Source organism: Daktulosphaira vitifoliae, unplaced genomic scaffold (genome assembly GCF_025091365.1).
Source record: "Daktulosphaira vitifoliae isolate Bord-2020 unplaced genomic scaffold, ASM2509136v1 Scaffold_2, whole genome shotgun sequence".
In the NCBI taxonomy this organism is placed as follows: Eukaryota; Metazoa; Arthropoda; class Insecta; order Hemiptera; family Phylloxeridae; genus Daktulosphaira; species Daktulosphaira vitifoliae.
The window spans coordinates 29,445,432-29,471,200 of record NW_026099573.1 but is presented as its reverse complement, the minus strand read 5'-3'; the positions used below and the strand labels follow the sequence as shown (position 1 = coordinate 29,471,200).

Below are 25,769 nucleotides of genomic sequence, written 5' to 3'. Positions count from 1 at the left end.
AGAAATATTTTACATACAAATTTAATATGATAATTCTATATTTTAAATTTAAACTTAAATATTTGTGTCGCCAGACATTGTATTTTTCTACTATAAGAAACATTAAATTTACGTATATTATATACGGTATATATTTACTTCAATTATTTTAATGTTAAAATAATGTTCTATGTTAATGTTAACATGTATTCCATATTATTTTAAATCCAAGTGCATACGCAATTTAAGAATATAATAATTCTAAATCTTTTCTCTAGAAAGGTTTAGAATTATTATTATAGAATTAAGTTTTTTAGGACTAGAGTGAATGTAATAGAGTTTATTTTCAAAACCACCTCGAAGTCGGCTGAAGGTAAAATAGGGCTCTAAGAAACATTACATAAAACTCTTCTTAAATGAATTATTTTGTAACTAAAAATCTATATAATTTTACTGATGAAATTACTTCCAGTAAAAATGTTTTAAATTATTGTGTCCCTAATATGCGTGTGCAATTACCTTAAGGACTAATTCAATATCAATGAATATGTCATTAAATAAGTTATGTTATAGGAGACATACAGAGTCGTTTGAATACACTGGCTTAATGCTGTATAGGGCATAACAAGCGTAGATGAAAAGAAAAAATATATTTTTTTTATTAATAAAATATTAAAAGGGTTCACCGGATTTTGGATTTTTTATAGTAGTATTTAAAAATTTACTGCAAAACTTTGTGTATTTTACTATTTAAAAATTAAAATCAAATGATGTACATTTTTTTTTCATGAAAGCACACATTATGTTCCAACATCTTAATTGTTTTATTTTTATAAGATGAAATTAATAAATATCCACTAAAATGACAAAGATTAATGATGTATAATTAATAATTTTCCGATAATATTTCTGTAAATAATCAAGGTCCGCTTGACTTTTATCAGATAATGGCCTTAGTAACTTGTTTGTAATATTTTGTAAGTGTAGTTTTTACACATATAAGTGTGTAAATACATGTTATATAAAAAAGAAAAAAATGCTATTTGAAGTATTCTGAACTAGGTTATGTCAAATACTGGAGATAACATTATCTATTGTATCACTTATTGAAAGCATATTCGTGTACTTGAGTCATCTATGGCGTTTAACATGACAAATAAATAAAATGACTAGCACGAAGTATTTCATCTGAAATGTATTATTTATAGTGAACTTGAACTGTGTTAACTTTAAAAAGTGAAAAATTCGATCATATTTTTTTGATTACGGCTAAAACTAAACATTTCTATTAATATTTTCGAATACTACTTGAGTTTAGCTAGTCAGTGTCTATAAGATTTCGCGTGAGAAGTATCTCAGCAGTTGTTATCGTGAAATTCTTTCGTGATATAATTTGAAAAGTACCTAGTTGTATATTATTCATTACTTCGCTGTAATCATACAATGGTGTACATTGTTTTCGGTTGAAATTGGATCGAGACGTTGCATCGAGTATTGGGTCAAGTGCATTAAATTTTAGTATGTAGTCGTTGATTGTGTCAAGAGGATACTGTTGAAAGTACAATCTAATCGTTAACTTATATCGAATGAAGAACTTAAGGACATGGTTAATATTATCTTAAATTGTACTTAGAGTCCGTTTTCGCGAGTATTTAATTATAATAGAATGAAATACGTTCGATTTTGCACAATCGACAATCTTTCGTACTAGTTGTTAAAATTTTCTCCAATCACATTTTGAGGGTACAGCGAAGTCGTTGGAGCCACAGAACCCTACACTCTCTCCGCATTACTATTGCTAATTAGTCATCGTTGGCATATAATACACAGTCATTGGAAAAGAGATTATGACTGTTCCGATCGGCGGCCTTCGGCACCGATAAGCGTCTGCGGCCGTCTCTACACACTTCATCCATCTGCCGCCTCCGCCTCTACCACCTCTACCGCAATTACCATTCGGTACTATTCATAACGCAGTACTGCCGTTGTTACACGCCTATATTAAATACTATTATATTAATGCCGCTGCCGTAGTCGGATCCCATGTACTGTTATTATTGTAGCGTCAGACGGCTGAACGCGTGACGCCACCGTTCGTGACTACTACGTTGTTTGTTTGATTTCATTTTTTATTTAAAAAGTTAATATTTTAAAACCGTCCGAGTCGACGATTTGCGTGTAATTTCTCGATCGACGGGTACACCTATGTGCGGTCACAATTGTCGCCGTTGTGTTACGCGGGCCGGTGGATCGCGAGGACCGTTACCAGAAATTTAAATAAATCGACTGGAGTGAAATTTGGCGGCAATCATGAGACACGATAAAATGACATTCTACGTTAGACTCGTATGTATGAAAATCGAAAATGTCGACAACTGTAAGGTTTTGATCGTGTAATTGTTTTGCAGGTGTACTGTACGAGTATAATGGCCATTCATCAGTTTGTCGTCGGATGTTCTCTTCATTTCTCGGCAATTTTCTTGGCACAAGTCCGGCGCCTGCCCTCCTCCGACATCGCCGTCAATCACCAACAAGCCTCGTGGATAGGTAAGAAACGTCTTTCGCGCGATTATTCTATTCCGCTGCACTTATTCGTCCGGCTGGCCAATCAGAGCAAGTGTCATTCATTAATGTCATTGTGTTCGCCCAGCGCTGTCGTTGTAATGTGTCGAATTAAATTGGTTTTCCCCCGTGTTCTCGCGGGAAAAAAATTTTTATTTTGCTGCCAGTTAATTGTCCGTGTGCACATACTACTGTCAGTACCTTCGAGTATGATCAACACCGTTAAAACGACCGCTTAAAACATACTCGAAGGTGTGTAAGACGATGGCAGTTTAACAGGCGAATTATTTTTGCTAGATGTTGTCCTAATGTTTACTTGACTCATTGTGCATTGCATGAGGCGCGAAAACGGCACGTAAGCTGTTTTTGCAATAACACAATGTGTATCCTATTGACGCAGGAACAATTAATAATTGTTCATTTCGAAATTAATTAAACGTTTGTTACTGTGTTTATTCGTGTTTTTTTTCGTTCGGCATTGACAGTACGTTGACATTGTGTAGCGTGTTGTTGTCGCTGTTTTAAATGTTTCTTTGTGGTGAAGTTTACCAATTTTTATGTAGAGTAATTACACAAATTAGCAGTTTTATTTGTTAAATACATCAGGTCGGATTCGCGCAGGAAAAAAACAAGTTCACCAAAAACGTTGAAAATATTTTTCAAGCCTTTGTGCAATAGTCTAAATTAATATGCCGAGCTATTTTTGATTAAATTTATTAAATCAACGAATTAAAATACATAGTCAATTTTTTTTCACATTGTCGTAAATCAAACCATCGTTTAATTTCTGTTGTAAGCTATACCGGTATTTGATCAGATTACACACTAGTTTGTATCGTTTGAAAACATTATTAGTCCGATCGAGTTCTTTTGAGGCGTTAGAATTTTTTGAACATTGATTGTTTTGTTTCGCCATTGTGTCCTCGATTTTAATGTTGTGTCCTTGAATAAAATTTGTATTTATCAGGGAAAATCAATTATTTAAGTTCTCAGTGAATTCAAAATGCGTATTAATTTTCGATATGATGATTACGAATCACTTGTAATATTAATTTTATCTAAAGTATTTTTGAAAATGTTGCAAATACACTTCCTTAATAACAAACTTGATTTTTGTAGAATGTAAAATATATAAGTTCTATTAGCTTATGAGCTAACCGTAATTTTCAAATGTTGTATTCGTAATTAAGATAATATATTAGCCAGCATTGTGGTGTCAGATGTTTGCAAAACATCATTTTATAATTTTAATCTATAATTCTTTAATTTAATTGTAGTCGGTTGAATTTGATAATATATATTTGTATAAAATACGTGTCTACACGAGATATACACAAAAATAATGTTTCGATGACAATTCCTTACTATATTGATAATTCCTAAACTCTATATATCCTATTATGTGTGATTTGATAATATCGCTTTGTTTTAACGAATTTATTTACAAATTGAGAAAGCTCGATAAAAGTAATTTGTAATACGTAGAAGTTATCAGCAAAATTAAATGTCATTAAATCGGTTTAATTGACTGGATGCTATTTGGATAAATTTTGTCTTTTTATACTAAGGGTACCGGTTTAGGGTACTTAAGATAGCGGTTTACTAAAGAAATGCTAACTAAAAATATTTTTGTGGGTCTTACTAAAGTTTTATCTTTTATCTACTCTTCTGGAAAAAAATTTCAACGTTCAATGAATATGATTAGATTATTAATCTTTGTTTTGAAAAATACTATGTCTATTATTCGGTTCAGTAATCGAGAGAGATAATTCGTAATACGATCATCTGACCACTTCGTATAATTGAGTCTAAAGTCGAGTAAAAACATTGGAGTTGTTTTTTTTTTTATTAAAACTATTTATTTCTAAACAAAAAAAAAACAATTTTTATGAATGGCTGACTGAGAGAAGCAGACGGAAATATCTAAGACGCTTTTGGGTTAAACGTAATGCGACCTTGATTTCATTGTGTTAATAAAAAATAATAATAATAATATACCATTGAAAATAATAATAATTTGTTCCATTATAACTAAGGAACTATTTTTGTGTAACGTGTTTGTTTATATTGAGTGTGTCAAACAGTTAAAATGATTATCTGGTACTCTTAAAATTCAATTAAAAATCGAGTCGAGTATTTGTTTAGTTCAATATTTCAAAAGCTGATCTCATATTTGTCAGAGTATGGTTTTACAGATGACAACTCGACCCAGGCAACAGTAAAAATTATTTAGGCAGTTCGATAATTTCTCTTTGGAACTCATAATTGTAATGCATTTTACTACCTGTGACTAAGTGTATAATAACACGAGTGTGGTTTACCTGTGAAGGTCATACGCTTGCCAATGGTATTAATATTTATCTAATCTTGACAATTTTGTCCATATACAAACAACTACTTGTGTGGTATATTATAAACCTCAATGGAATTTTTCACGTGGCAATTGAGATTTTTTTGCGTTGTGCAGTATTGAAATTAGTTAGCGTTTAAGTGTGTTCTACTTTTGTCACCATGTGAATAGACAATGAAAAAGTACCTAGTCCTTGAAGGTAACTCACCTTATGACATTAATATAATTAATCTTAACGTTACATTTTCAGCAAGTGGGCCATTTCTGATGTGTCCGGTAGGGCTGGTCATCATAGGTGTGCTTGCGGATAAGATTGGTCGCAGAAAAGCTCTCCAGGTATCATATATACCTCTTGTGTTGGGTTGGATAATCTTAGCCTATGCTGAAAATCTAAACGCCATAATAGCCGGGAGAATTATTTTGGGCTTCTCTTTGGGTAAGTTAAATTAATTTAATTATACTAAAATTTAAAAGTATTTAACATAATTACATAACACTGGGGTCGGTACAACTATCGGTCATTATGGTAATGGTTTATTTTCTATGTACCTTGTAAAGATAAGTTATAATATTTATGCTTGACAAAAATAACACCTAAATATTATAACACTGTTATTCAAACCTAAAACTTGAAAAAAATATTTTTAGAACGAAAAATGCAGTTATTGGTTTTGCATACTTTTCATTTGATTAATAAACCGCAACAATTTCTATCAACATTAATTGTAATTATTTTTAATGAATCGACAGGGATATACTCCGAGTTTCAGGTGATCTGTTTGATTCGGATTATAAATTAATTTAACGTTTAATCAATTTTTGATAGTATTTTTTTTAATAGTTTTTTATTTTCAATTTAAAACTTACTTGAGTTAAAAACACAGTGCCGGCGAAATGTTGAGTCAAGTGGAGCACGTGCTCCACATAGCCTTGGCGTAGTTAGTGTTTATTTTTTAAGGGATATACATAAGAAAGATTTTTATTGGGGGATTCTATCCCACTTTAATCCTCTGCTTTCTTTAACAGGGGTCTTACAATTATTATTTGCCTCAGACCCCACAAAATCTAACGCTGGAACTGTTGGGACATCATGAGATTTAGTTATTTATCATCAAGATTGTTTTGTTTATTTTATAATGTAGCGTTTTTTAACTATAACTTGTTTATGACTCGGAAAAAAACTTTGCTCATTTCCATACAACATTTTTTTATTTTAATAACGTTGAAAAAAATTTATTGGAGATTAAAACGAGATTAAACAAACTATAAATATTTTCTCGACATTGTTTTTCTAAAAATTTTATCTTGGTTCATTGAAAGCTATATAAATAAAAAAATTTCAATTAATGAAAGTGTTGTTGTTCAACAACACCAGTAATAAGGTCGAATCGTTTTCTATGTAGTATAATTTATATTAAAAAAATAAAATTTTTATTTCGTTTATGAAAATAAACGCACCTTTATTTGCACACTATTTTTATTGTAGTAAAACGAGACTCGAGAGGAAGATACCGTGCCAACTAACTAAAATTAATTTTGCACTATTATATGAAGTATAATTTTTGCCTAATTTATAGATGGAAACCATGTAATAATATTATTCATGTGTTGTTAAAACATAACAATTTGGATACCTCGGCATAAAACGTTGAACATTCAACATTAGCTCACGGTAAGTATGTGCACTCTCTCTAGTCCCCCATATTTTTCTATGAGAAACTTTTGCTGATTATAAAGTTAAAATAAAAAAAAAAGGTGCATCATACATGCTTATCAATTTATATCTGTCGACATTTCTACCGAGGTTGATCGATTTCAGTGCAATGTTCATTTAGCAGTAATAAAGTTAATAGTATTCATTAAGTTCTAAAACAAATTTCAGCGGTTATTTTATTATGCGTGAACTTTTTTAGGCGCTGGCACATGTGTGTACTTATACTTGGCTGAGGTATGTCCGGCTGTCCATCGGCCACTTTTCTTCGGGTTGATCACCGTGGCCGTTGCTCTGGGCACTTATACTATGCCCGCTATGGCTGTCGACTACGACTGGCGAACTTTGTCTTTGATGAACGTTGTGCTGAGTATAACAGGAGTGCTTGCACTGTTCGCGGTACCGGAATCTCCTATGTGGCAGTGGCATGCTGGACTCGACCAAGAAGCTAAGGCGACTGAAAGATGGTGGGGTATGGCCAACATGTTACCGACTTGCACTGTCGTTAAAGTTTCATCAGGCTCTATTGCGTGGACATCAAAGTCTGTGTGGAAACCAGCGTTACACGCCATGATATTCTTCGCTTGTCAACAGGGTACGGGTGTTTATGTGCTTGTATCGTATACTGTAGACGCACTTAGGGATTACCGAGTGCCTAGTGACACCATCACCATCACTACTTGGCTATCGGTTGCCCGGATCGCTGGAAGTGCTCTGTATGCGTTCCTATATACAGTCAATCGAAAAACTCTCACTGTTATCTCTAGTCTAGGCATGTTTGTTGCAATGAGCATTGTGATGGGTTACACGTGTATCGTCCAGGATATACCCGAATCGCCATCGTACGGTAAATTTATCTTACCCCCCGCGTTTATCCTATACTTCTTCTTCGGCGTCTTGGGGACGATACCTCTACCTTGGGCTATGTGTGGTGAACTATTTCCTATGGGCGTTAAAGGTAAGTCATTTTTAAAGTTGTGCAGTTTTTTCTTAATAATAATATAATGAAATGTGTTAAATTTAAATTGTTAGGGGGAAAATGTTTTGGCTTTTTTAAAACTTTCAAAAGTGCTCGGAAATAGTAAAATGATTTCCTCGTGCAGTACTGATTTATAAAAATGTCATTCAAGATGAAAAATTGAGTATTTTTAATGGGACACAAATATCTAAATTATTTCAAAAGATTTATTCTAGTAAAATGTTTTAAAACGTTTTACGTTTTAATTCAAGTAATCATATTTCATGTTTAGATTTTCAATATTATAAATCAATTTTAAAAGGCATGAATCTTAGCAACTAATTTTATAATATTCCGAAAGCTATCTGTTTTTTAAACATAAACAGTGTATTACAAAAATAATTCTAGTAAGGATATCTCAATATTATGTCCATACATTCTACGAAGGTAGTATGAAATGGATTACAGACTACAGAAGGGAAATTTTAAGTGCTATTTTTGAAATGTAATTAGTAAATATTTTTTTAGAACAGACTTTTTCTCAAGTTTCATATTTATACTAATTTTTCATTATAAAAGACGCGTCTTTTATAAACGGTAAGGTCATAGTTTTTCCTGCTCACGTATAAAAAACTATATAATAAGTTAGTTTGACAAGGTCAAACTAAGGAAACATTCGATATTACTAATAAAAAATAATATTTTATTTGTTCTTACGTTATAGGGAAATTAAATTAATTGTGACTCCTCTGATAGTGTTAAATAATTCTCGTGTTTCAAGTATATTTTTTTTGCAGGTACAATGACTGGTTTGGTTTATTCTTGTGGGTTTTTTGGAATGTTGTTAGCTATTCAAATTTATCCTATGTTAGTATCAGCCTCGGGAATAATGTCAGTGTGGTCATTTTTTTGTGTGTTTTGTTTAATTACTGCAGCATATGGTGCCTTTTTTATGCCTGAAACTAAAGGAAAATCGTTGGACGAAGTACTAAGATACTTTGAAGATCCGCAAGAAAGAATCGAACGTGGTTCAAATAAAAGATAGTCTTATATGCATTTTTTACTTGTTTTATATTTCATTACCTTCATTATAGTAATATTTTAATGAAGTTGCATTCATGTATTTAACTATTTTATAGATTTTTTATTTGTAAATAACCTTAAAAATAAATTACCATACTTAAATTAAGTACAATGTAATATATTACCATGTAAAAATGATTTTTTATGAATTTTGAATTATGTACAAAAGTTACCTACAATATTTTTGATATTGTTATAGACTCTCAATGTTATAATTTTAAGTTATTCTAAAGTGAATTTTATGCGATACATAACTATAATGAATGTTATTAATAATAGTTAAAATTTATATGACATTTTTTTTCATATTTATGACAAAAAAATTTTTGTTTGAAGCCTTAAAATTGTTTTTTTATACAAATACCATTAATTAATTTGCTTTATATGAAAATACTGTATGTATACCTTATTTAAAGTCAATTTTATTAAAAAAATACTCATAATACTAAAATTTTAGTGTCATATATTTACACATTTATTATTATTTGTAAATTTGCACATCATATCTTGGGTGAATATATTTATACCTCAGAATTGTCATATGTTACTAACTGTGTAGCGCTTGATGATTGTAATCGTAACACAACACTACAACGTTTCTCATAAATGTCTAACAGAATAACTATACAATAAATTTTTTTTCAAAATGTACGTGTGTGAGTGCCATTTTCTCCACGTATAACATTTGTAAGATTAATTCAGTATATCTTTTTCTTACTTTATTGATATCATTTTTATTGAATTATAATTATTTTGGTGTAGAGTATATGCAGTTATAATGAGGATACACGTGCAAATTTATTTTTAATAATATATTATTGAAATAAAATGCAAGTGTTTGATTTTTGACGCACAAGAGAAGCAAAGTTTCCCTTGAAACGAAACTCCGACAATGCCACTATAGGTATAAATATAATATTTATGTTTAATCATGTTTATAAATATGAATTAATAACGTATCTCTGTACAGAAAATTCAATATAATGTTATACTGAATTACATTGTTATATTATTGTGATGTTTCAAAACATAGTCATAATTTCCAAATTAAAAAAAATTAATAGATATATGTATTTTTAAATATAGCAAAACTAAAAAAATACACGTATAAAATATGTTTAAAATTTATAATTAATTATACTAATTAATAGTAACCCAAATATGCTTATAAGAAATCGCAACTGAATAGACAAGGTGAAACTTCAAGCGAAATTCCAAAATATCACTAAAAAAATTTTGATGTAATAATCTTGTAAATTTTGATTTTTATCGCATATTCTATAATCATAAATTTCACTGAAAAATTATATATTATATATTACTGCATAAAATATAATTAAACTATTGATAATTATCAATAGTTTATATTTGATTCATATTTAAATACATATTTTTGGGCTTTTTAACGCAAAGTCCCCGAACCCGTAGTTGTAAAAAATACTTTTAAAAAGTATTTTAAATAATATTCAAATATTTAAAAAAAAATGTATTTAAAATACTATTTGAATACTTTTCATACAAAAGTATTTGAGTAATACTCAATTACTTTACAAAAGTATTTCAAATACTAAGAATACAATTAAAAAATAATAATAATGTTTTTATTTTAACTAAGAGCAAAAGGTTCCACCTAAATAATTACCAAGAGGGTAATTTGAGTCAAATATTGAGTACTCTTAAATTAAGAGAACTCATTTATTATTTTCGATATTTTTTGTTAGAGGTAAATAAAATTAATTATTGGAGACTAATCAGTGAAAAAAATAAATATTAGTACACGTGTAAAAACCTGTAAAGTATGTCTTATTGACAATAGAGTAAATCATTTGAACCTGCAATAGGCTATTGTAGGTTCAACTGATGTATTAAAAATAGATGTATACATAATANAGATGTATTACAAATAGATGTATACATAATAGCATTTATATAAGCACAATAATTATGTTATACTATAATGTAACATATAAAATAACAGAGAATTATTCTCAATTTTCATTTTGACTGAGTTTAATTTGCTTGCTGTGTTACGGTTAGCAAATTAAAAAAAAAAAGTATATTAATAGTACTGAATATTAAACAGTATTAAATACTAAATAATTGTATTTAAAATACTACTCAGATACTTTTTATTAAATGTATTTAAAAATACTATTCAATACCAATGAAAGTATTTGAATACTTTTATTCAAATACATTTACTCAAATGCTTTACGCTTTTGCCCGAACCCTACATATCAGAGTATTATCTTCAATTTTTCAAACAGCAACATATATAATTGACTAGCTTATTTATTAGGAAATGTTTTAATTATAAAAATGATGATTCCGTTAACAACTTTTGAACTAGTATTTGAAAAGTTATTAACATTTTTATATCTAGACGGGAAAAGGAGAGAGCCCGAGAAATGTGTAGTGATAAAAATAGCAGCATCCACGTCTCATTTTCAGTTATTACTTAAAATTGTAAATGACTTTTGTAATGTCGGTCGGAACTATTTTGTTGGGATGTAGGGGTTCAACGGGATTTTCCTAGTATTCTGTTAGTGTTGGTTCATAAGTACTTGCCTGGTTAAGTTTGTCCTCAAAACTAACTACACAAAAAATTATGATAATCAATGAATTGTCAATAATTTGAAGTGGTTATGTATTAAAGTATGTTACAATTGATCGACATTTGGTAATATAGGGCTGTGGTTTATGAGCGGGTTTTTATCATGTAGGAGTAAAGTGGTTAGAAACTAGAGTTCGCAGTTTAAAACATTTTTAAAATTTTTTTAACTCAATAAATTATATATGGGATAAGAAATCATGAAAAATCCGTTAAAAGTGTTTTATAATAACTAGGACTGAGAAGTTGAAAACCTTAAAAAATGACTTTTTAATATTATAGAAATTACTTAACAAAAAAAACCTTTACAAGGATTAAAAATTGTTTAAAATATTTTATCATATTTCAAAGAATTTTTGATAAAACATAATTTTTAAATAAAAAAAGAGTATAATTTTTTTAATTACCCATTGAAAAGTTGTAAAATAATAAGATTAAGTGCAATAAATGACCTAAAAGAAAAAATAGCCAAATAATTACAAAAAAGACAAAATAATAAATATGTTTATTATTTAGTCCATTTTTTATTGATTAAAAAAAACATCAATTTCCGAGCATTAATTATAATAAAGATTAACTTAAAAATAAAAATAATTTTTTTGCATGTCAGGCATTTATTAATTAAAAACTACATAGAGTTAAATAATAACTAATTTAAATATTAAACAATTTTTTTTTATTGTTAATATAATAAATATAATATTAATTATTCAAATCGATCATCATCGTATACAAATTTAGATTATTATTATTATTAATAATAGATGATTATTATATATCTTCATTAAAATCTGGTAGATGTTCTCATTCTTTCATATCATACTCGAATGATAGCTGATAATTATATAGTCCTTTTACGTTTTCTTTGTTAGGTCGTTCTATGTTCCTATGTTGAAAAATGATTCTTTATCAATGAACCTGTACTATTCTATTTAAAATTAAAAGGCTGGTATGGCAATTAACAAGGACACAAGCGATTCGTTACTCGAAGCACTTGGTTTAACAACTAATAGGTAGAAAGTGTCTTTTGTCATACATTCTATATAAATTTCCCCCAAATTAAAATATTCAACTCCTTTGGTGCACGGTTAGGGTTGACAAATTGTAAAAAAAATAAATACCTTAATTTATCATTAATTAAAATTTTTCAAACAGTTTAGCATTATTCTGATATTAAAAATTTTAAAAGCCGAAAAGATTGATAAAAATTTATCAAATTAAATATATCTATTTATTACAAAAAATGTCAGCTTTTAGAATGTACAAAAATAGTTTTAAAAATATATATAATTTTTGAAAAATTTAACGATTTTTTACAAAAGTCCTATTTTATCATGTTATTTAAATGGGGAGAAAAGTGCTCTTGAGCAATCTTTTAGGGTTGATTAAAAAAGCTCAAATTTGAACGGTTGCCACCTTCTTTTGTTGTGTACTATTAATTTTTAGAAAAACAAAACATTTTTTTTAGTCAGTCTAATGCATATAATTTAGTTTTATTCAAAAATAAACAAATTTTACTAGACATTTCTATATCTCAGAACTAGACAAACATGAATCCAAAAATTACTATTTTCAGGTTATTAAATATTTGTTTACAAAATTAAATTTTATTTATATTAGCAGAATTTTTTACGATTACCCCTTCCATATTGTATCAGAGTCTTAAGAATTTAAGTCCTAAATTAAGTTTGCATGAAACAAACGTACTTCGACATAATACNCAGCAGAATTTTTTACGATACGATGGAACCCCTTCCATATTGTATCAGAGTCTTAAGAATTTAAGTCCTAAATTAAGTTTGCATGAAACAAACGTACTTCGACATAATACACAGAAAAAATAGTGAAATATGGTAAACTAGCCGCACTTCAATTTTAACCTCTGTAGCTATTAAAAGAAGTAACATTTTTCTATTTTTATGCTTTCTTGAAAAATTGACTATTGAATTATTATCTATTTCTATTGAAAAAATGTGTCTTATATTTTTGAGATATAGTTTTAAATTTTAGCATAAAAACTTACTTTATAATATTAGGATCTATCAGCTTTTCAAAGCCCAGACCTTGAAATTCGTTTTGAATTGTTGTTAAATAAAACAAATTTAAAGTACTTGAAAGATCTTCAATAGTGTCAGTAACTTGCTGAGTATCCGGCATTATAGTTATACCATACAGAGTGAGTAAAGTAGCTTGAACTGAATTTTCAGTGAAATATATCGATTTTATATTAATTTTGTCAAGTTCAATTATTGTTTTTTTGTCTATTGATTTATAAATCAGATTTCTAATATTTGCTACTACCTTTTTAGCAATATGTATTCTATTATATTCACTGGCATTTTTTTTTGTAAGACCATACATTAGAGCCATTTGGTTATTAATACTTATTAAATTTAATTTATAATTTTTATTTAGTTCATCAATAATATTACTTAAGAAAACTGCAGCATGTAGCAATTTTCGAAACATGTCACTTGACTTATTTACTGTTTTCCGTAATTCCTTAGAGCAATTAATAAATTCCATTTTATTATGTAATCCGTCACATTTCTGAACAAAACGGCACAAAAGATGTTTAAATACTTTCACAGTTTCAGTGTATCTAAGATTGATTAATATGTTTATCATTGGTATTTTATTTACAAAATTGTTTTCATCTACTGCTTCCGTTAAAATTTCTTTAAGATAAAACATTTTATATGAGTTTTCTCCTGTCCTGAAAAAATACGAACTTTCTAAATCCCATCCATCCTGTCTACGAATATGATTAAATACTTTGATAACATATATAAAATATTCTTGTAAATTAAAAGTACAAGAAACCATCGAACTTTGATTTAAAATCCAAAAACTGTAAAAATTAAAAATAAATAATCGAAATAACATTTTTTTGATTTAAATTATTAAAAATGACTAATACATCTGTAAAATAAAATTATTAATAATAGTATAACAGTACTAAAGTAATAATAAACGATTATATTTATCTTCCATTATATACAATTTTTATTATATTTTAGTATTGCAATAATTCTTAATTTATTTAAATTTACACATATTTCGTTGTTCAAGACATTTCAAGGACAAAATATTATTTTTAAAAATACAGCTATATTATTAAAACTGATTAAAGTTATGAAATCTAATTAAAACTCATAACTATTACTATTATTGCATATCCGATTTCGCGAAAAATACTTTTAAATTTATATAACATCAATTGGCCATACTACTGGTTTGTTTCTTAATATGACGAATATATTAGACAGTAGAGTAAAAAAGGAAACCATGATAAAAATAAAAAAATTAAAGGTGAAGTAAAATCAAAAATTAGAATGGTAAATTATAGTAAAAAATTGTTGAGATTAAACTTTCAAAAATTATTGTTACATTAAAATAATTCCAAGAATGAAAAAATAACATGTTACATGTTTGATAATTCATTTAGTATAATTTTTTGAAAATCTGATCCTTTTCCTACCAACAGGGGGGGATTCAAAATAGCAACTTGTAACATTGCGTTTGAGAAATTTCCACGAGTGCACGACATGCAACCCAACCGGTGACAGAGTAGAAAATACTCCGACTAGCAATTAGGTATCGCCAAGGAAAGTAAAAAATTGTGGTGCGTTGTCATATTCAACGCATTTTCTAAAGACTATTAGCTTCGATGCGAAGCTGAGAAGGTATTAATTTTACTATGATGTGTTTATTATTATTATTTTTTTTGTGTCTGTTATCATTTTTTCTCAGCTCTCACCGAACCGATTTCTTTCAACGATACGTCAAAAGATCACAAATCGTATCTAGTCGAAGACATTACCCTTAAAAATTGAAAAAATTTCCCTAGCTTCACGTAAATGGGGGAAACTCCAAAAATATTACAAATTTAAAATTCGTTAATTATCGAAATTTTTTCAATTTGTTTTACTTAAAACTGCCATAATTTTATCAAACTTACCAAGTCAATATAATTCTATTTTATAGATGCATAATGTCTTTACCTATCATTTGGTATATTTTTTTATAAATCTGACCCTTTACCTGCCCTTATTAATATAACATATGTAACTAACAGAATACAAAAAAAAAAACTCACAAAAAAGATATTATTTTAAGAAAATTTGAGTGGTTAGCGTTAAAAGAATCATCTTGTATGTATTTTAAGACTATGTATTGTTACTAAAATGCATAAAATTTTAAGATAAGTTATATTATTGTAATTAAATGAAAATATTAAATATAAAGTAATACTTAATAGTTTTTAAACTACAATTACATTATATCTAATAATCTTTTATTAGTAATAAAAAGAAATAATTTTTTAAATGCCAGATAATTTACTGTTTATTATTATACTGTAATTTTAAATATTAAATTATACTCTAAAGAAATTATTTAAAAAATAGCGAAATTTTTGTCTATAATAATTATTCATAACTATTGACACTAATAATTTAAAAAATGATAATAATATATAAAATAAGCGATTAGTTTTATACGAAATGGCATATTTTTATTAAACTTAGACGGCTGTTTACACGTGAAAAGTATTATTGGGACAACATTTATTTTTATTCCTGTTATAAGTTTTATGAATTTTCATTTACATTTAACTATTTTATCAATATCATTAATATTATTTATATTACAATTAATTTGCATCAGGCAAATATATATACATTTCAGAACGTAACTTTTTTTTACAGCAGTATTAGAAGGGAAAAATTATGGACAGTACTGGAAGAATTTAGTATACCAACCAAATTAATCCAGCTGATAAAAGAGTGCAATACCGAAACACACTGTAAAGTAAAATTTGCGAATTAACTATCAAAAAATTTTGAAGTTAGAGCTGGACTAAGATAGGCAAATGTGCTTTCTCCCGTACTTTTCAATCTGGTGTTAGAAAGAGTAATTAGATCTCCCACCGCTAGACAAAGTATGAAAAATCTGGGACAGAACACTATCTTTGCATACGCAGATGATATTGTTATAATTTGTATTTCCCGAAACGAAGTGTAATAGAGGACCGTTGGCCTAATAAAAGCAGCGGAACCGATTGGATTGAAAGTCAATCAAGAAAAGACTAATTACCTAATAGTATCAAGAGAAGCGAGAGCGCAAACTGATTTGCTAGTGGATGGATGTTTTCCAACAAGTAACAGATTTTAGGTACTTAGGAACTAATATAAACAGTCGAAACAATGGAAACAAGGGATATTATGCACTTGGGAAATTATTTAAATACAAACTACTGTCCAGGAAGTCTATAGCATATCTATTCTCCAGTTTTTTTCGACTGGTTTTGACGTATGGGTGTGAAATCTGGTCAGTGACGAAGGGAGATGAGAAGAAGATAAAAATTTTCGAAAGAAAAGTACTACGTCGAATCTATGGCTCTGTAATGGAAAGTGGTTAATATAGATGAAGAACTAACCAAAAATTGTACCAAATGTGTAATTAGTTCGTTTCTAAAAAGTAAAAGGTTAAAATGAGCGGGTCATATTTGGAGGTCGAAAGGTATGGCAAAAAAACTGTTTACTTTAAGACTAAACGGTAATAGACACAAGGGTCGACCAAGACAGTGATGGGCAGACAGGGTGTAAACGGATCTCACGGAAATTTAAGAAAAAATGAGGAATGATGAAAGCGAAGACAGAGATAGGTGGAGAGGTGTTAGAGGCAGGGAAGGTCCTAAATGGACTGTTAAAGCTGGAGAAGAAGAACTTTTTTTTATTAAATTGGATGAATAACAGTCGTTTGTCTCAATTTTTATGTCGGCAATGTAATATTGAAGCAATTTTTTACGTTTCAAAATACGATTCTTAATAATTTTACGGTTCATCATTCGATATGAGTACTGGCTGATAGCATTAACTTTATTATCAGGTTCTATTCGTATTTTATAATTAAAATAACATTCATTTTTTACTGTGAAAATCAAAGGTGGATATTGCAATGAACAATAAATGTCAGATTTTCGTTGAACATCACCATTGTTACGCCGAAGAATTATATATTATAAATAAAATTCCATTGCCAATTAAAATAATTGCCACTTCATCAATCATCGGTGATTTTTGACGGTCCTTTGGTGTTTTGTCTGCTTTAACTTTTTATTTATCAGCAGTCATTGTTTCCAAAGAGTGGTATAATCATACTAAACTGTTGTGTTGGTCGAATAAATTTTATAACTCAGCGACAATTTAGCGATCATAGCCCGTACTGCGCCGAAAACGATGATCGATTTGTTCATCGATATTCACGATGAAATAATATTACAAATTGTGTAATCTGTATTTGACATTGTTAAAGTGAATAAGCCCGATGATAAATAATTATATCATTACATTACAAGATTTAGGATTTCTCACGACTCTTTGTATAGTTAAGGTTGAATAATTTTAACTAAAAATGTCTTAAATAAGAGCTGGTAACGCGATTAACACGCAGTACCATAGACCGAAAACTAAATAAATAAATTCGATAAATCCACGTGTTTCTAAACAACATGTGTATATGTTACCTTTTTGCCAGTTGCTCGTCGTGAAACTAGCGTTGCCGAGTTTCGTAGATTTTTTTAAAATATTAGGAGACAATAATTGATTCCTTTTAAAACATCTTTCAGACTTTCTGTGCCATGTCATCTGTGAATGTCTGACTTCTTTCATTCGAATACATCAGGCTGACTTAAATACCATCCGTCAGGGTACTACAACGTCGGACATTTTGAAAACCGACGCAACGGCTATAAATTGATTGTTTTCGTTTTCGTATTTTATAAACGAATCGTTAGATTATTGCTATTGAGTGGCGACTGACGAAATAGAATATATAGTGTTCTTTTTCTGAATCCCCGGTACCTTTTTTCCAAATAACTTTTTTTTCCTGATGTCTGTGATACCGTTGACAAATTTGACGAGAAATCCTGACGATTGGGTGGCCTACACAAAACGCCTAACGCCTAACACGCTTCGAAACTATATAAAGTGATCCTTAACGTTTCACGTATTATCTTCAAAAATATTACAGCTAATCATTATTTTAGTTTTTTAACAATAATGGTACAATATCGAGTTGCTTTACACAAAAAATTAATTTGTTGCCACCATCCCGTATACCCTAAAATCGTATCATCTATTATGTGCAACATGAGTATTTAACCGTAGGACATAAATGTTTTAGCTTCGATGCGAATCTGAGTAGGTATTAATATAACTATGACGTGTTTTTTATTATTAATATTTTTTGTGTCTACATTTTTTCAATTCTCACTGAACCAATATTTTTCAACGATACGTGAAAAGATTACAGATCTAGTTGAAAATGTAAACCTAAAAAATTGAAAAAAGTTACCTCGTTTCTCGTAAATGGGTAAAATAGCCAAAAAAACTACAATTTTTTAAATCAACGAGTTTCGAAAAATTTTAAACTTTTTAACTGTCATAATTTATTGAAAATAAATATTATAAAAATAATATTGACTTATTTAAACAATTATCTGGTTATACCATTCAAAATAATGACAGGTTAATTTCTTTTGACGTAGTAGCCTCATTTCCGAATATTCCAATAAATATAACAATTGATTTTATTAAAGACTGGCTAAAGGAACAAAACATTGAACAGGATGAAATAAATGCTTATTAATTTAACAAAGTTATGTATGAGTCAAAATGTTTTTCAGTTTCAAAATAAATTTTATGAGCAAACTGAGGGCACAGCAATGGGAAATCCGCTATCACCATTTTTAGCAGAACTTTTTATGAGTAGGTTTGAAACAAATTTAAAATACCAGGTGTGCTCCTAATTAATTGCCGGTTTATTTGTAAAGAAAACACATTAATTGTAAAAAATCTTTTATATTTATTTTATTCAAAATATTTCCCATCGCTTTCTATACATTTCTCCCATCTCTCGGGCAATTTGTGGATACCACGCCAGTAGAAATGACTCTCTTTGGTGATGAAAAACTCGGTGAGCCATTTTCGTAAATTTTCGAATGATTCGAAACGCTGCTCAGAGAGAGCGTGACCCAACGATGCAAAAAGGTGGTAATCAGACGGGGCCAGGTCTGGTGAGTACGCCGCATGATCAAGTACTTCCCACTGCAACTTTTCCAATGTGTCGCGCACGACTTTTGATTTATGCGATGGTGCATTATCATGGAGCAAAATCACCTTTTTCTGCCTCGCATGATATTCAGGCCGGTTTTCTTCAATTGCTCGTTTCAAGTCTGTTAATTGTTGTTGGTAGCGAATGGCGTTAACAGTTTCGCCGGGTTTTAGCAGTTCAAAATAGATCACACCGGTCTGGTCCCACCACACACACAACATGGCCTTCCGACCGAAACGATTTGGCCGTGCCGTCGATGTCGTTGCTTCACCTGGACTGACCCACGATTTTTGGCGTTTAGGATTCTCCAAATAGATCCATTTTTCATCCCCAGTAACAATACGATGCAGGAACGACTTTCTTTTGTACCGTTGAAGCAGCATTTCACAGGTCACTTTCCGGTTTTCCATTTGTCTCTCGTTCAGTTCATGAGGCACCCACTTTCCACACTTTTGAATTTTTCCCATAGCTTTTAGACGTTTGGATATTGCTTGATGTTGAACTCCAAGCGCATCAGCGAGCTGTCGTTGCGTTTGCGTGTTGTCCTCATCCAATAAAGCTTGTAATTCAATATCATCAAATGTTTTTCGCTTACCGGAACGTGTGGCGTCATTCAAGTCGAAATTTCCACTTTTGAATTGTCGAAACCATGTTTCACATGTTCGAAGTGATAAAGCATGATCGCCATAAACTTCCACCAGCGCACGATGGCTCTCGGACACCTTTTTTCCTAGATTAAACATAAAAAGCAATGCATGGCGCATATGTTCAAAATTGGGCACGTAACTTGACATTTTTGACGCACAATAAAAACTTAATGAAAATGTTTAAAAAAAAAACGTTAACACAGTTTAAATAATTGATATCAACTATACAAAATAACATGTGTATGTTATCAATAGCAATACAAAACATAGCACGCTATCTGTCAAAAAAAACCGGAAGTTAATTAGGAGCACACCTGGTATTATTATGGTGATTTTCCAAAAATTTAGGTTAGGTATGTAGATGATATTTTTGCAGTTATAAATAAAGATTTTAATATGGGGGTTTTCATACAACATTTAAATTCTTTTTACCCATCGATTAAATTCACATTTGAACAAGAAGTAGAGGGAAAATTGCCTTTTTTGGATTTATTAGTTAAAAGAACAAAGGGGGAACTAAATTTTGAAATTTATCGGAAAAACACACACACGTTCAGATACATTCCGAACACATCGAACCACACCTGGCAACACAAATTGTCAGCTTTTAATAGTATGGTATACAGATTAATTAATATTCCGATGAATAAAATAGTCTTTGATAAAGAATTGGTGGTTATAAAAGAAATAGCTAAATTTAATGGGTATAACGAAAACATAATTTCAAAATTAGTTCGAACACAAAATTTGAAAAAAGAAAGGAGGGCGGCTAGTACACTCACCAGCGAGGGGGAACAAAAAGTAATTAGATCACCAATTATATATTATCCGGGGATCTCAAATGGATTAACTAAAATATTTAAGAATTTTGGTATTACTTTGGTAACATCTAAGAGTAATAATTTATGAGATTTATTAGGTAACCCTAAAGATAAGGTAGATGAAGGAGGGAAATCAGGCATTTATAAAGTATAATGTGAAAGTTGTAATAAATGTTACGTAGGATATACAAAAAGAAGTTTAAAGAGTTTAAAGAGCACTTAAGAAATATTAAAAATCAAGAAGTTGAGAAATCTCCAGTGGCTGAAAATTTATTGACACATAATCACTCCATTAAAACTATAAAACTAATTAAAAACGTAAATAATTACAAAGAACTTAATATCAGAGAAGCAATAGAAATGTTTAAAAATAAAAACAATTTAATTAATTGGGATCTTGGCCCACTGAAAAATTCATTATTAAACTTGTGTAAACTGGCAAAATGTGATAATATTACTTAGTGATAACGTCACTAGGTGATAAGGTCACTAGGGGTATATAAGGGAGTTTNATGATGACGTCACTGGGTGATAAGGTCACTAGAGGTATATAAGGGAGTTTTTTCTAGTCGGGGTGTCAGTATGTGTTTAGCGTTGATAATGGTAACATTGTTTCCGAAATACGTATCCGCGACTTTTCATTAATTTTTTTGTGGCTTTTGAGTTTAATATTTTTAATATTTTTTAGTTTTTTTAAATTAATAATATTTTTAATATAGTTTTAATTTTACTTAATTAACTAGCCACNACTTATATGAAAATAGATTGAAAAATTAATTAAAACAGTTTTTTAAAAAACAATTTAGGTATTGCCCTACTATTAGGAATATATTTTTTTTAAATCTTACCCTTTACTTGCTTATCTTACCCTTTAATTCCCACAGGAGAATTCAAAATAGAAAATTTTGTAAAGGTAACCTTTTCAACTTAACTTTTGAAAATGATCCCGAAGTACTGCATCTTTTTAATACATGTTAAATTAAAAAAAAGTTGTCCCGATTACTTATTTTATTTATGCACAAATGATCGCAGCAGTTATAAAGTATGCTATTTCTTCATTAAAATTCTTGACTCTATTTTTTACATTTCTGACTTAATATTACTATAACTTTTTGAAAAAGTATCGATCGTTACTATTTTTTCTATTAATACTTATACATGTTCTTTTTATACAACTTACTTTTTTTAAAAATCTACTACGTGGTTCAAAAATTGAACACATACGTACAAAATATAGAATTTTATCAACTTAAACCTTAAAAATATTCCAGAAAGTCTGCAAGCTTTGAACATATAGGATATCTTACCGTGTTATGATATCCTTAATAACTTATAATTTAACAAATATATAGTATTGCTGTTTTGTTTTCAATAACTTTTACAATTTTAGACTAAATTAATATTATATTTTTTATTATTCATTACTAGTAAAAAAAAAAATTCATCTAGGTATATACCAGAAGCTAATAAATTTCAATTGGCTTCAAGTTGATATATCAAAATGTGGATTAATTTATAAGTTACATTATATTGGAAATATTACCATTTCTGATATAACTTAGATAAAGTTGAATTTAAACTAGTTATGAATTAAAGTACTTAGATTATAGGGGAATTACAAAGCAGCGTAAGAAATTTTTAATGTCACAACAATCAAGTTCAAAGGTTTTCCACATATTACCTTATAAAAAAAATATATTTGAATGACTTTTTCTTATCTATTTTTTACTATATTGTTATTATTATTTTATTTTTATAACTGTAGTTATCTTCAACTTATCTCTGAATAACTATGTTAGTGTTAGTAAAGACGAGAAAACCTACATAGCCTAGTGCAACAGGATCGAACTCGGGCACCTATTAACCAAGGATGCTTAATAACATTAAAAAAAAAACTTGTTTAAAACGTCTAAAATTTCCCATAAGACCAATGTATATTTGACATATTTGGTGCATTAAACATGTTTAAAACGGAACAACTTAGCTACACTCAGACGCATAACGCGTTCCCGACTATGTAAACGGTAGGTTAGGTTTTTTTAATTAATTGATACTGATACCGACAGGTATATATATATATAGATAATTTATTGGTGAGGAAGTTGAGTACACAATTCCCATCTACTCAATCCCTTATTATTAATGTAATTTGATTATATGTTAAAAATTTTTCTAATGGTTGGAGGTTGAGTCATTTCCATACCTACGCCCCTCTTAATACACCTTTTATTTAAAGTTCTAAAATTAATATGCATAAACGTATACTTTCACTATTTAAGATATTAATGAAACTATGTAAAATTTCGAAAATTTCGAAAATTGATTTCAAATTAAAAAAATTAGTTATATTTGCAGGTAATAATAATTTTTAATACTTTGGGACGTAATAAAATTATCATGAGTATAAGGTCTAGTTAACTATATTCAAACAGTGCGCGTCATACATCTGTAGGGTCAGTGTTACATACACACATGATTATTATACAAATAATTTTCCCTATCACCTGTGATCCTTGTCCACATTATACCATGTTATAATGGTCACATTGGCACCTACCCTTTCCCATGTGTTGTCGAGCCGGCTTGGGAAAGTAAGGTTATGTTCGAAAAAGAATCTTTCATCATCGTCATATCAAGTTTTTTGAGGTGTCTTTACAAATCTACGATGGAGGAGTAAATTTATCAATTGGCTTGGTCATGTTTATGACACTACCTCACAATTAATTATCTGGACTTGGACATCCTAACAAATTGTGATATGGTATATTTTATGTTTTTGTATTTTCGCACAGTGTGCATATTTTAATTCATCGTTATCTTTTCTTTTTGGTTAAATGGTCATGATGTCTGTATTTTATTAGTTTATTATTTAATGACTATATATATGTTAACTAGGAATTTTCTATGATGAATAGTTATATTTTTATTTTTTCTCTCTTGTTTCATGAGCTGACAGTTCCTCGGGTATTGTCAGGGTTGTAATATTATATTATTACATATAATATTAATATATATGTAATATTATATAATTACATATAATATTAATATATAATAAGATGTTATCATTTGTTCATGTATGTCACATATGATTATACAAGATCACCAAAACAGGGTTCTCTTATTTAAAATACAAAATAACCCTTTAACTATACGATAAAATCTCCCTCTTGTAGAAATTATTAAGTAACGCCTACACGCTGGGACCCTCTTTTAATTAACCAATTACAGTACAAAGCCTCAGCTTCTACGATCACGGTAGAGATCGCTGGGCTACCCCCTTCACACTATAAAAAGCCATTTTTCCCCATCTAAACCAGTTCTTTTGACGATTTTAAAATACACAAAATCTACGACACTCTACTCAAGATTTCACTCTCCGGGACTTAGTCGATTTTTCAATTAATTTGGACTTAGAATATTTTTCAATTTAAAAACACTTAGTCGATTTTTTAATTAATTTGGACTTAGAATATTTTTCTTTAAAACTAAATGACACTTGGAAATTTTAAAGTGAATTTTGTTTTGGTGAATCTTTTAATTTAATTTAATTTGTTCAATCATTAATAATATTTTATTTTTCTTGTTATGAAAATAAACATCAAATAATATTTTAAACATTATATTTTTTTTAAATTATTTTATTTTAACAATAAATCCAACCTAAATTTAGATATTCATTTAATAATAAAAATTTATTGTGAGCTTTTCTTATTGGGTAGCTAGTCTCGTTGCTAATGTCTTTGTTTTAACGAACATCGCGCCGGCAGACAAAGCTAAAGGTCACAATCTTCTCAATTTAAATTGAGATTTAAATTTATTTGACTAAGTGTATTGCAACTCTATACTTATTGGGTAGCTAGTCTCGTTGCTAATGTCTTTGTTTTAATAAACATCGCGCCGGCAGACAACGTAGAGAAACTTACGAATATATTTGCAGTGTTTAATTTTTGTCTTGGTTATTATTGTGCCGCATCCTTTCAAGGTGCTTTATTTTAGCACCGGGACACATTGGGCCACCACAATTCTGCCTTGATAAATTTTTTACATAGATATAGATATTTCTGAATCTTGTTTTGGCCAGGCCAGAGGAAAATTTAAGAAATATTGGTATCGATCTCTCAATAAAATATACTCTCTAAAAAATACTTATTCAACAGACGTAAAAAAATCAATAAATAAAAAATTAAAATTGTTTTTATAACAAAATACAGAGTGTTTAAAATCTTTTACAAGTAAGATCAGTCTTAGACTTTGTGTAATTAAATCATCTTATTTAAAGTCTTGAGTCGTTTTTGTAAGCAATTATATAGACTATATTACATATAGTGTAAATCGTATACATAGTGCGTTTAATACGGAAATCAACACTGGATTACTTAAAATATCATTGTATCACACAGGACGTAAGGTAAGTACAATTTAACCTACGCTTTCTCATTTTTATATCCCTATGCTTTCAAGCTCTTTTTATTTTCTTTCTTTTTATTTTTGGTTTATTACAGGGTGGACATGGTGAACATCTCAATGGGCCCTCTACATTTATGTAGAGGTTACCACCCATTGGCGTTGGTGACATGTCCATTATACCCTGACGCATGCGTTGGATCTGTCATGCTCATGTATTTTTTTCTATATTCTCCAATGCCATTATCTATAGTTTATGAATTAAATCGATTCATTATATTATAATTATGAAAATTGTTGTACTCTTTATCATAATAAAATAAATTACTCTTTAAGAGAGAATACCTATGCTGTTGGAAGCATGACTGTCTATATATAACTTGCGATATATGATTGTGGCAAACCACTATTACCTTACATTTATGTGAACACAATCTTTAGTATAATTGAAAAGTGTTTTACTGAATGAAGTAATATTAATTGAATAATTTTCAACTTATATATTTTATGATAGATGGAGTTATC

At 29.2% G+C, this 25,769-nt stretch overlaps 2 protein-coding genes across 4 annotated transcripts; one reads left to right on the top strand and one right to left on the bottom strand.

The window, feature by feature from the left end:
* The first annotated feature begins 1,987 nt into the window (after positions 1 to 1,987).
* On the top strand, positions 1,988 to 9,622 carry LOC126897256 (facilitated trehalose transporter Tret1-like). Of its 3 annotated transcripts, none has more exons than XM_050670744.1 (5): positions 1,988 to 2,329; positions 2,388 to 2,526; positions 5,142 to 5,327; positions 6,805 to 7,560; positions 8,358 to 9,621. In XM_050670744.1, exons 2-5 carry the CDS (start codon positions 2,406 to 2,408, stop codon positions 8,603 to 8,605), a joined length of 1,311 nt encoding a protein of 436 aa, XP_050526701.1. In that variant the 5' UTR covers positions 1,988 to 2,329; positions 2,388 to 2,405; the 3' UTR covers positions 8,606 to 9,621. The 3 variants fall into 3 exon arrangements, with proteins under 3 accessions (XP_050526701.1, XP_050526700.1, XP_050526702.1); XM_050670743.1 differs by having other exon boundaries at positions 1,989 to 2,325; positions 8,358 to 9,620; XM_050670745.1 differs by lacking the exons at positions 1,988 to 2,329; positions 2,388 to 2,526 and adding an exon at positions 3,855 to 5,073 and having other exon boundaries at positions 8,358 to 9,622.
* A 2,243-nt stretch (positions 9,623 to 11,865) lies between these two features.
* Positions 11,866 to 14,196, bottom strand: LOC126897273 (uncharacterized). The gene is made up of 2 exons (XM_050670771.1): positions 13,278 to 14,196; positions 11,866 to 12,140 (listed from the first exon to the last, which is right to left on the bottom strand). The coding sequence occupies exons 1-2, from the start codon at positions 14,138 to 14,140 to the stop codon at positions 12,059 to 12,061; spliced, it is 945 nt and encodes a 314-aa protein (XP_050526728.1). The 5' UTR covers positions 14,141 to 14,196; the 3' UTR covers positions 11,866 to 12,058.
* Between the last annotated feature and the right edge of the window lie 11,573 nt (positions 14,197 to 25,769).

What these genes read in the sequence shown, in the direction of transcription:
- LOC126897256 (XM_050670743.1), top strand. Translation starts at nt 2,290, where the DNA reads ATGAGACACGATAAAATGACATTCTACGTTAGACTC. An exon ending in CCAACAAGCCTCGTGGATAG is followed by an intron (nt 2,527 to 5,141) that starts GTAAGAAACGTC and finishes TTACATTTTCAG; the next exon opens with CAAGTGGGCCATTTCTGATG. An exon ending in ATTTCCTATGGGCGTTAAAG is followed by an intron (nt 7,561 to 8,357) that starts GTAAGTCATTTT and finishes TTTTTTTTGCAG; the next exon opens with GTACAATGACTGGTTTGGTT.
- LOC126897273 (XM_050670771.1), bottom strand. Translation starts at nt 14,140, where the DNA reads ATGTTATTTCGATTATTTATTTTTAATTTTTACAGTTTTTGGATTTTA. An exon ending in ATAGATCCTAATATTATAAA is followed by an intron (nt 12,141 to 13,277) that starts GTAAGTTTTTAT and finishes TTTTCAACATAG; the next exon opens with GAACATAGAACGACCTAACA.